At 41.5% G+C, this 12,792-nt stretch overlaps 1 protein-coding gene across 2 annotated transcripts in view; it reads right to left on the reverse strand.

Moving 5' to 3' along the window:
- PTPRG (protein tyrosine phosphatase receptor type G) overlaps positions 1-12,792 on the reverse strand; it is a 387,800-nt gene that overhangs the window by 59,119 nt on the left and 315,889 nt on the right. For both annotated transcript variants that reach the window (XM_064723724.1, XM_064723725.1), the window contains 2 exons: positions 11,321-12,116; positions 4,533-4,665 (listed from right to left, as the gene is read on the reverse strand). In XM_064723724.1, coding sequence (XP_064579794.1) covers positions 4,533-4,665; positions 11,321-12,116 — 929 coding nt within the window. The remainder of the gene's footprint in view (positions 1-4,532; positions 4,666-11,320; positions 12,117-12,792) is intronic.

The following is a 12,792-nucleotide window of genomic DNA, read 5'->3' on the forward strand; positions in this document are numbered from 1 at the left end:
ACAACAACACTCTCAACCCGTAAGTGACTTGGCCTGAGGTCCCACAGAAATCAATGACTGAGTCAGAAAAAAGAGCACATCTCCTGGTGCTCAGGGTGATTTCTCCTGCACAGGAAGGTACTGGCCAGAGAAGGACAAGGCTCTGTCACAGGGCTTGTCCCAATGATTCAGTTCAATTTGACAGGATGCTTAACAAAAACTTAAGAAAACTCTCTCTGTCTACTGAATTCTATAGGGTTTTGCCTAAGGAAAATTAAAGACATCTTTTTCCCAAGCTGTCTCATATACACACACAGCTATAAAACAAGCAATGCAAGCTTGCTTGCTCTTTGAAAGGCAGCAGCTGCGTTGTTCCAAAAATCCCCCCGAAAGTAAACATATTAGCACTGTATAAACAGCTTGATTTAATAAGAAATGCAGTACAATATTCCCACTTTGTCTTTGGGATCATGATGTTGATTGTGGCAATAATTCAAGGTGAATTATGGTATCTGTTCAAAAGAAAGAAAAAGAAAACTCTCCGGCTATAGTCGTGAATGAATTTTTTCCTCTTAGCTGAAAATGAGAAATGGCTATAATTTATTTCTCATTTAAAAGTTGCTGTTGGCTAAACTCTAAAATCTTAATTGCTTCTTAATATTCTCTGCTTATTTTTTCCCTTTGAAACCACAGTCTATAGAACTGTAGTGTTTAGATTAAAAATCAGAATGAAAAACAAACAGTGGAAGGTTACCACACTCTCCTAAAATATGTTATTTTCCCCGCAAAGGACAGAACTTGCTGTGTATCAAAATATTTCAGTTGATTTCCTGACTCTCCTGCACCTGTGTGGAGATGAAAGTGACACTGACCCTGGGTTTACCCCTAAGTGTCAAAACTCAGGACTAGTTCAATTTGCTACAGAATATAGTGGAAGCTCTAGAAAAGACATGTTTCAAGCCATATTACAGCTCAGCATACTATAGGAACTCATCTTGCTGCAAAAAAACTGAAGTCACACTCAATCCCTAAATAGTTTGGAGGTCACTACCAAACACACCCTGCAGCTCTCGGGGCTCATAGCAAAGGCTGTGAGAGTAACAGTGGCAAAGACTGCAGACAATCCAAGTCAGATTTTAAACTGACCTTGAAGATCTGCAGATGGATCTCATGATACTGAGTCTGGGTATAAAATCACAGATGCAAAACAAATGCCCAGAAATGCAAAAATAAAGTGTTTGGGAAACAGCACTCATGACACCCACGTTTTAATGGGCTCTAGACGAGCTAGCAGTCCTCCAGTGAAGGTCCCAAAATCCCAGGGTACAGTTTTCAGAAATAGTCAGTTGTTGTCCCTACAGCACATAATTTTTGAAACCAGCATGAAAGGGAAGAAAGCAGAGAAAGAAGCACCGTTGTGCCACTGCAAAAATGAATGGTGAATCCATATGGTGAGTAAAACAAGGATCTGGTCTCCTCACCTTTTCTGTCTGCTAAGACTCAAATCCTCAACTTGGTGCTAAAAGAAATCAATTTAAGCACTAAAGGTCCTGGGAGCAACAGTCCCCTTCATCACGCCCATGACAGCTTAAGGATCAGCCAGGCCAGCTTTTCCTCAAGAGGAATCAAAGATGCACAGAAGCAAACGGAAAGTGCAGAATCATTGTCCCTCCTGCCCTGGGAGCCCAACTAGCAACAGCCCACAGCGGATGTCATGGCTCGTGGTCACCCTGTGATTGTGCTCTCCTCATTTTTCTGGGATAAAAGGCAGCACAATTTTTGCAGCTTCATTATGCTGACCTAGTTTATCTTCCACTCTACCAACTTAAAATCACACAGGCCTTTTTGTGCAGCATTGCCATTTAAAGTACTGAATCCAGGAAACTTTAGTAGAAAGGTAATTCAGAGCTCTGCTTGCCTGCAAGTTCCCATCCCTTTTCATTATTGAGATGGCCACCACACAAAAAAGATAGAAGTGACCCTTTCTCTTCAACATTAGTCATATTCTTTCACCATTTGTCCAGGATCCACATGAAAAAGGAACTGAAAACAGCAAATTACCTCTGCAAATACGCGAGTCTTCAGAAATGGCACAGATCATTTCCAAATATATTCAGTTACAAGAAGTCTCTAAAACACAGCATGGAAGCTCAACAGATGGAAAAAGGAAATCTTCATCAAACAATGACAGTCTCCTTTTCAAATAAAGGAAAATGAAGCTTCCTTACAAGAAGTCTTCTTCACAAAACTTATTTCTTTACTGTATCGCGGAATGAGCCACAAAGAGACCAAACAAAATTAATGCTTTGCCAAACCTTCCCTAGCAACTTCTCTAACTCCTTATTTTGGATAATAGGGCACTGATGAGACAGAAACAAGCAGAAGGCTCTGCTTCATTGTTCCACTTATGTCACCACTGGTCTCAAATCACCTAATTCCACAAATGCTCAAAAAAGCAAAAACAAAAATAAAATTTGTTTTACCCTCACAATGCATTGCCAACAGAAGCTATGTCTCCTCTGCTTCCTCTAGTTCTCTGGGTTTTGATTTATAATGTTTTTTCCTAACACCAAAACAAAGTACTGCTGTGCAAGAAAAGACCCCTTGGTCTAGTACGCCTGTCCCCTTGAGGGTTATCCTTTCATCACAAGGGTTCTCTGCTGTGCACTTCAATACCATGTTTCCCTTTCTGAAATATCTGTCTCAAACTCGTTTTCATGCCATTTGCTTTGATGGTTTTATTCAGCAAATTATTCCATATGTTGCCCATTACATCTTAAGCTAAGTATTTTTTCCTGAAAATGCAATTTACTGCTCCTTTCAAACTTCTGAATTAGAGTCTGCAACGCTTCAAAATCCTTTTTTCCTTACTTAAAAACACTCACAGAGGTAAACAGTTTATTTTTTTCCTGAGGAAAGGCAATCACACAGCAAATGAAATGCTGGGCTGCTGCTTCAGTGACATGGTTTGCACAATGTGAAATGTTACTGGGAATGATTTGTGTTCTAGTTGCTTGTTGATTTATCCTAGAACACACATGTATTTTTACTACACTCTCTGTATTTTTTGAAAATCCGCAGAACTAGACACAGATTAGTAGAAGGCAGTACATATGTCCTCAAGTTCGTTCCTTTATTTCTTCATATTTATCAAAAAACTTTGACTACTACATGACATAATTTTCATGTCTATATTAATTTTTAATCTCCACTGACTTTAATATCTTTTCAAGAATGGTATTGTTACTCTTTGAGTAAATTAAACACAAATTCTGCAAACAATGATAGTACCAACATTCTTCTAGATAATAGCTATTAGCATTGTATTTCAAAACCTTTCTGCCTTAGAAGAGCATTTTGTATCAACACTAGATAAATACTACTAATCCTTCATCCCAGTGTTTTGAGATATACCATATCCTTCCAGGACTTGCCTATGAATGTGACCAAGTTTAGTACTTCAAATAAAGACAATATATATTCAAAAACAGGATGATACAATGGGATCTTTAGAACCTTTCCTATTCCAGCTTTTGTGCATATACCACTGCATTTTTTATTCACCATCTTACTGCAATGATGTAAATTAGTTACAAACGTTAATAGAAATTATTTTCACAAACTACTGCCATTTACTTATTAATTCTTTCAAAGTTCTCAGCCTCAACAATTGGCCCAACTAATTGTCAGCAAAATGGGTGTACTGAAAAATAGCTTGGTACCTTTGTAATGGATTCTGTAAATATAATGATCAATGGGCTGGTATTTCCCATCAAAACTACTTTTCTCTATCCCATCTAATCAGATTTTCAAATCATTCTTAAATACCTTGTAGGTGGCTTATCCCTGGTTAATGTTAACTTCCAGACAAATGAGGGGCCTCTGGGTTCTGATTTTGACATGAACAGGTGCTGCAGGTTTTAGTTTACTCTAAATCAAATGGAGAGGGATTTGTTGATGCCAATCCTGGTCTCCACCACTGAACCAATGCCCACTGGTGTGAATGATGGTGTCTCTCTGAAAGAGGCAATCTTTACTTCCAAGACCTTGCAGGCTGCACTTCTGACCTCTTCACCAATGCTAGAGAGCAAAGCTGTGGAATGTGAAACAAGCTTACCCACTTTCTTGAAGTACAGTCAAAGGAAGGAAAGAACTGCATAAGATTACACAGGAGGTTTGTGGCAAAGACACCCATGAAACCAAGGCCAGTCTAACTGGGATTTTCTCCCACAACCACATTTCCTGAAGGCCGAGACAAAGATAATTTTTTTATAGCTACTTTGGAGGGACTAATTTTGAAAATATTTGTCACCATTACAGATGGCTCTACCATTGGTAGAACTGCACCAGGCTCATTTTCATGACATAAAAATCAGTATTTAAGACAGCTGAATAGTTAACCAACAAAGCTGTACTAGCACCCAGAGAACTATCTAATGCATCTATCACTGTAACTTCTAATAAAATAACAAAATACAGGATCACATTAAAAACACCAGCTGGAATGTGTTTAAAATCCTAATCAGTTTCCACTGAAAAGGAAACAGGCTCACCTCCAGTAGACAAGCACAGCGATGAGAAGAATGAGGCACACGAAGGTCAGTGCTGAGACCACAATGAGTGGGATGATCCATTCCATTTTACCAGGAGAAGGTCTCGTGGCCATGCTGGAGCTGTTCTTGCCAGCTGTGTGTTAAACACATAACAAAACCAATCACTGGGTGGAAAAAAGAAATACTGTATGGAAAAATGTGTAAACAAAACAAATAGCTTTTCCCTTTTACATGCTATGAGTAAACAGAGCAGAGATCCTCTAACTGCAGGGTGGGACTCCATTTGTCTTCAGTCTGAGACATGAGAGCACAGAAGTATGGTGTTTATTGCCACATATGGCTAGGATTTTACTACTGCCTGTAATTACGGTCTCTTAGACACTTTTAGGACTCTTTCGTGCAAGCACCTATTATCAGATGTAGAGTATCCCACTGAGCCAATGCTGTGCTCTGTCACCAGTGTTTGCAGATAAATGTACTCTGTTTCTCAACAGTGCAGGACAGCCCTGTTTGCAAAGCTCTGTGTAATACTTAGCTTTAGAAATAAATTTTTTGGTAACTATCTTAAAATAAAAAATCCTCAACATGTTGGGTGTCATGTCACATCATTTGCAGAATTGTCACAATCTGGTGGGTTACTGCATACGAAGGCACTTTTTAACATATGGATTGTCAAGATGGGTGGATGAATGAATGGATAGGATGTGTTGTAACTGACAGAAGAAATCATTATGCCACAGCTTTTGAACAAAATTAAAGTTCGTCAATACCCTGAGATCTGGCTGAGTTAACTCCGCTTCACTTTTTGCATGACATCTCAGTAAAATGATTGTATCATATACAAGATGAATATCTAGAAGTTCTGCAAGTACTGGAGCCAATGAGCATAGACACTGCACCAGTGTATTTCAAAAGACATCTAATTTGTGCAAATTCATGTAGACTTGATGAATAAATTGGTTTAGACAGAATGATAAAAGAAAAATGCAGAAGCGGATTCCATATCTTATTCATGTTTCCTAACAAACAGGCCGTGGTTGATCAATACCTGTCAACAGGACATAATGGGAAAGGATTAGTACAAGCTTCAGATTTCAAGAAGGATTGAAACATGCACACTTGACTTCTACTTTTAAGCCTGTGTGAGTCTTTCCTTACCAACATGCTTCCTTGCCCTCATTCAGTATTGTATTATCATAGCTTCCGAAACTGCTGCAAATCCTACCAGAGGAACATAATTGCCTTTTCACCATAGGCAGGCAAAACACAGATAATTGGAAGTCACCAGATGTCACATAACATGAAGTCATACTCTATTTTAATAGCATTTAGATTATACTCCTCCATAGGCAGGAGTAAAATTCAACTAACGTGGAAGTAAAGGTTAATTGTAAATGCTTTTGCCTGACTGCTGAAAACAGAGCAAGGCTGCAGGCTGCTGCAAGCCCAGCAAGAAATATTCCTAGTTTTGAGAACTAGGCTGATAGAGGTAATGCCCTTTAGCAAGCAGCCTAAATGATGTGCTAATCAGAAGGATGATTGGGGGAAGTGAAGGTGCACTTTGATTGAACATCTTTGAATTTCTTGACTAGCAAAGAATAAGGAAAAGAGCAACCCCCAAATTAGAGCAAAGGCTTAGTCTCTGTATTTGCCAAACTGACGAAATGCTAAGTCTTGGGGCATCAGTTATTACCAGTGCATTTCAAATCATTAAAGAGCAGGAAAAAAAGTAAGCCTGTGAGGTGTTACTAATCAGAATAGTAAAAGGGACAAATCAAAAAACTATGTGAAACTTTGTAGGAGAGCCAAATAGTCCCACCACCTTATATCCATTAGGATGTTGTTTCAGTTCTCTTCAATGACAATATTCTGTTTAGTTTCACCTCCACATCTTTCAACACAAAACCATATGTTTCTGTTTGCATGGGAAGAAAATTCAATTCCATTGTAATCACAGCATGGGCTGGAGTCCCAATGCACACTGTTAAATTCCGCAGTGCTCACGATGCTCCTCTTAGTCAGTCTAGTGTGGAGAACACATAAATGTGCCCCTGCCAACTCCCTGTACCACAGATGTGAGAAGAAGAAAGTGCTCAGTATGCGGAGTGCCAGAATAGCAAATACTAACACTGATGTCTGGCCCTGAAATTCCAGTTGGGAATGCCCAAGCAGTGACATGCTTCAGAAGAAAAGACACAGTTCCTGTGCTGGCTTTGATGAAAAAGTCTGAGGTGTTTTCCACTGTTTAAGTAATGTGTTATGAGAGCCTTAACAAACCAGTGCCAATAAAACTTGTACAAGAATGGCAGCTGGGGCCACAGGTAGAGCAGTGCAGCTGGAGAGCTGGTGTCTGTCTTGAGGGTCACGGCAGAACAGCCTAAGAAAAGCCAGCATGCTAGAAAAAGATGAAATGAAAACACACACACACACACAAAAAGACAGATCTGGGCCTCTACAATTTCCTGTTCTCCCATATAACAAAACAGTATGAAATAAAAAAATAGTCACCATTTCATTCTTTTCCAAAGCAAGAATGTCAAGCCCTGGTAGTGTCAACAGCATATCCTTGTAACAGTGCCCACCATAAGCTGTACTTGGCAGAGGATGGGAGAAGCTTAAAAAACGGACTAGGAAACTCCATTTTTGCTAAGAAATGTAAACAGTTTCCAGTGGCATATGCCTTCGTTGAATTAATTCAGTTTGCCTTTTACTGGCTTGGAATTCATCCCAGTAGGAAGGAATAAAAATTATTACAGCATATCTGTTTCAGGAGGTCCCACATGATACAAGCCCTGGCACTACTAAATCTACTCCTGCGTCTGGAAAAGTCCATAACTTCTGTGAACCTCCCATTCAGCAGTTCCACCCAGGCACTGGATGGATGAGCCCTGGCACAGGGAGTACTGGATGGCATCAGGCAACCAGGGAGGCTCTGGCAGAGCAATTCTTGCATAAAGGTCAAGGTAAGAAAGAGGCATTCTAGAGTTTGTGAAATGTGCTTTTTTCCTGTGTATTCCTGGAAAACAGTTCCTGAGAAAAGAAACATGTTTATTTCCCTTAAGTAACACTGCTTGCTATAATAAGCAACCATAGCTGTACTATATAACCTATCTGCTTTTATCATTCCTTGCCATTGCACAAACTGCCAGGACAAAGTTCTGTTTGTTGTACCATTTCAGATACCATTAACCAAAGAAAAGCCCTGCTACTGAACTGCCTCAGACCACAGGGTCTCCTATGAGAAAGTCAGCTTGCTCATCTTTCCCTTGAGTAAATGCAGTTATGAACTTACACAAAGGTATTAATTAATTATGGAAAATAATATTTACTATATTATTAAATGATGAAAAGGCAAACCCATGTTTCTTAAAGAAGTATTACCCTTGATACAAGCTTGTACCATGGTGCAGCTGTTACCCCCTATTTCTTCAAGGCACTCCTGCAGTATTCAGGCTTACAGGCTGTGCACTACTAAGCATGGCTTTTCACTGCTTTCTAACAGATGCCAATCATATTTAATCCTATATCTGAAATTCATAGTTTGCAGGCATTAAATAATTCACTTCTTTTATTTTCAAGCCATTCTGCTGTTTGCTCTTGTAAGCTGCCATGTACATCTCTGAAGATATTTAAAAGCTGTCTGGACACTATCCTGATTAAAGTGCTATAGGGAGCCTTTCTAAAGCAAGGAGACTGGACTAGCTGGCTCCAGTGGTTCTTCCTAACTTATACACTCTGTGATTTTGTGTGAAAATGGCTGAAGTGCCACATGAAAATACAGCTTAATAATCCTTGCTGCAGATGGAGAAGAATTACACAGATGTTTAATTATGCTAATGAGGTAATCCCTAAAAGGCTTTTGTAACCTCAGACCTGGCAAAGACTGCTCTAAAATCCAATATTCAGTCTTTGTTAAATGCATACATCAGGCTTGAAATTTAACTCTGCACATCAAGATCTCTCTAAAATGCCCTCTCTTGGGAGGAATCAGCAGAGGTGTGTGAGCACTGAATGGGAGGACCTGGCTGAAATTGGGATGAGGAGTCAAACCCATCTCTCTGTCCTAAGTGCAAGATCACCACTCAAGCTTTTGCCCCTACCCCACAGCTATTACTTTGCTTACAACAGTCTACTTGTTAATTCCAGTTAAAAAAAAAAAAAAAAGACCTATTTAATTGTCTGGTACAATCAACCAAAATTCTGTGGGATAGTATCTGCTTTAGCCTGACTAAACTGAATCATCCTGGGTTTCAGCTTTTCCCCTTGCTTATTTTCCTTTTATTTTCTTTCCCCTCCCTCTTTTGTGAGAGTATAATTTTAATTGCTGTTTTTCTGATTTTCAGGTTTCAGAGACACGGACAATGCTGAGCAGCTGTGTGTGTAACAGTTGCAGCCCAAAAGTACAATTAGTCTAATGTGGGCACCAAAACAGAGAAAAGGATGATCAGGGAAATGAAAGAGAAGAATGCAGGCAAGCATTCAGTGACAGAAGACAATCATTAGCATTGGCCAATACCACAGTCAGAAAGAGGCCAGTGCCATTTGGAAAGTAATGACATGGCCTCAGGAGAGGTGTGTGTGTGTATGTACGTGTGAAGTAAGCACTAAAAGAAAATGAGCCTTGCTGCACTAATTGGCCTCGCACTTTCCCTGTAATTTCTCATGAGTTCCCTGTTCTCCTCTAATCATGCACACTCATGAGTACTTCCCTCTTCAGTTATCTCCTTACAACTGCTAATTTGATGATATATAATTTATTTTACAAATGTACATTGTTATGAAACAATTTTCTACTCTTTAAAATGATTAAACTTTCTACTCACAAAAACATTTTTGAAACCTTGACAGCTTTTAAAACCTGCTTTTAAAAGATGCAGAAAAGATGTCAGAAGAAAAGATACATCCAAAAATGTTTCTGCCCTCACACTGGGACAGAGTAAACTGCACAGATGCTTTCTGCTTACTTTGGAAGTGGCCTTAACAGTCTTAGCTGTGCTGCTGCTGCTCAGGAATCCTTTCAGACACTTCTGGCAATGCCCCTTGGCTTCACTTGTCTTGATTTCAGGCTTACCTTGTTATGGAAAACCTTTAAGGCCCTTTCTCACTGGAAGAAGTCTTGCTATGGCTGGAGTTTCACTGAACTCAACTCCTGGCATGAGTTAGTACAGGTCTGTCTGTATGAATTGCAAATTTCCATGTTACTGGGGAAAACAATTGAGCTAAAGCAACGAGTCTTAGGCTTTGCACTAGCCTAATTCACCAGCCTGTGTCTTTGGTAACCTAGATCCAGCGTGGAGCAAAGCTCCTTCTCCTGCATTCCCAAGTGTCTTCTCACAGGGTGGCACTCCCAACAGGCCTCCTTCCTAATCCAAAGGTGATCAGGGCAAGTGGCAGGTTGAAAACTGCCTGACAGGCATCTCAAACCATATTCAGTGGGAGCACTGGCCTCTGAGGGTTCCCAGCTGAGGAGTAAGAAAAACAGCAGTGTATTTAAAAAAAAATCAGCACAACCTGTCGCAGGTTTCTCAGCTTCTGCATAGTTAATCTGATCTCTGACAGAACAGTTATGATTCCCAGCATTACAGACTGGTCAGCATTTATGTAACAAACGCTATTAAAGATTGGATTTAGCTTTGTTTTTTAAATTGGTTCTGAACTATTACTGAATGCACAATATCTGCATTTTTGTGTTTATCTATGTAGGGAAAAATAAATATGCAAGGCTTTTCCACACTACTTTAGAACAGCTTTGATGGAAAAAGAAAATTATAAAACACTCTACAGATTAGCAAAACAAACAATAGTAGTAAAATACCCCCAGAAACAACAAACAAAGAAGTGCACTATCTCATAAATGCTGTGGTAATACAGATAATCACTGAAATAAATGTCTAATAAATATATCAAGCTAAATCTAAATAAATAAATCTAAAATAAACCCCCATGCACATACTCCATGTGCCTCCTGCAGTTTTCCTCACCAGTGCCCGGAGCTCCCCAAGCAGGAACACGTGTGGACATTCCGTGGGAGCACCATGAGGGACCATGAGCTTGCAGAGGCCTGTGCAGCAAACCCTGAGCACACCAGGCTTGGTGCACATGCAGATCGCCTGGGCAGGCTTCCAAGAGGTTCTGTTTGCTGTGCACACACTGTGGAGCTGGTACATACATCCACAGTTGGAGTGTACAGGAGCACTGGCAATTCTCATCAGGACAAATAGAAAATATGTGAACTCTGCCTGGTTAAGATTTTTTTTTCTTCCCCAGAAGGTGTGTTGTTTTGTAAGAACAGAATATGTAGGTTTTGTGTTGAGAAATAAACCAGAAATGATCCTTGATTTGAGAAAATATCTCAAAGCCCAGTCAGGGAGAATCCTGCAGATAAACTAAATTAGCTAGAAGCACATATATCAAACTTCCTATGAAATGCCAGTTCAGCACAGCAGCTGCTCTTCCAAATTAATTTCACAGTTATAGTTCCTTGTATTCCCCTCCCTTTTTCTTTTCAACAAAATTCTTGATGCAGCATATTGGGAGTGAAAATTTTTCCAGATTTTCTCTTCCAATAAGCTACAAGGATCATGAATCTGTCCCAATAGAAGGATATTCGTTTCCACACTGCTCCCCATAGTAACAACTTGTGGGGTTGGGTCTTGTGACAACCTGCCAACCAGATGTAGCCAGACACCACAAAAATGCTGTATCTACTGGGAATCAGGAAGGAATTTGGATTGTGCTGTTTTCCAACACTTACGCTGGTAAAAATGTTTTCCCTGAAGATCACTCACCTGGGTTAATGGTGATGAATTTGTTATCTGAAGGATGTTCCTCTGGAAACCTGTCCATCTTCGGAGGAGGATTTCTTGTAGTCTCTGGTCTTCTTGGGATCTTGCCCAGGTACAGTTCGTCGGTGAACGCTGGTGGCACTTGGGTGGAAGGGAGCAGCTGGGGCTGAGTGTTGGCTTCAGCAGAGCTCTCCTTCTCGGCACCTCCAGCCGTGGGGGCAACGTTTTGCTTTGGCACTTCTCCCGGTAGGGTTTTATTTCCTTCTTCCTCAGCAGTCCTGTTGGGGGAAGCCACGGCCACGCTGGGCTCCGTGCTATTGCGTGCCTCCGAGGCTGCTGTCGCCCTGCTCTTCTCCTTCTTTTCAGCATCCTTTTCTTCCTCTTCCTCGTGCTCCCGCTCCCCATCCTCGCTTTCACTCTTTTCATCCTTCTCCCCCTCCTCGGCTCCCTCGCCATCCTTGGTGAGCCCCGAGTCCCGCTCGGGCCCGGGGGAGGCGGCGGCAGCCTCGGTGGTGGCCACCACGGCGCGGCCGGCCTGCTTGCTGGGGGCGGCGGCCGCGGGCAGCCGCGTGGGCCACACGCTGCTGGGGAAGGAGGAGATGCCCCCGCCGCTGAAGCCCAGCCCTGCCAGCAAGGTGCTGGTCACCACGGAGGCCACGGTGGCCTGGCTGCCGCTGGAGGAAGGGCCCATGCCTGTGGCCATGGACACGAAGGAGAAGGGGAGCCCTGAAGAGGTCCAGGTGGAGGAGCCGGAGCTGATGGGAGCCATGTCTGCTGAGGAGGCAGGAGATGCTGTGGGCTTGAGGAGGTCATCGGCAGCACAGGGGGAGAAAACACAGCAGAAAGCATCAGCAGGGGTCCAACATACCACTTGGGGTCATTCTCTTGCTTTTCCCTCCCTTTTCACACACGTGCTAGTCTCCTAAAACCAGAGATCCAACACCAGCTGGATGAAAGGCTGAGCCAGGACAGAACATCCCACAGAGCTACCAGCAAACCACAAAGAGAGGAAACCTCCCTGCCTTCACCACATCATCATTAAAACCCTCTTTATCCTTATCTTTATTTTACATCAAGACCTTCTCCTCCCACATCACTACTGACTTGTGAGTAACGTTTCCTCTTGGGGTGAGAAGAATGTAAAGGAGTTTAATGAGTTCAGCTGTATTACTCACAGTGCTTTAATCCTCAGAAGACAGGAGTTTAAAAATACTGTGTTACATAACGGCTGTCCCAAAATAATGGCTGCCAACGTGAGCATCCATGGCTGGTGGGGCTGCTCTGACAAGGAACTCTGGCTCTTCCCACGCACATTGTGAGGGCCTCAAAGGATACTATTTTTATTTCCTTAATTTATCTATCAAGATTATTCTCATAAGGACTGGTGTTGCTGTGAGGCATTGCTCTTGTTAGAAAAGAACTGCAGCATGGCCAGTTCTGAAAGACTTGGAGAGCATCAGAAGCCCTTCAGCAAG

The sequence above is a fragment of the Zonotrichia leucophrys genome, chromosome 12 (assembly GCF_028769735.1).
Source record: "Zonotrichia leucophrys gambelii isolate GWCS_2022_RI chromosome 12, RI_Zleu_2.0, whole genome shotgun sequence".
Lineage (NCBI taxonomy): Eukaryota > Metazoa > Chordata > Aves > Passeriformes > Passerellidae > Zonotrichia > Zonotrichia leucophrys.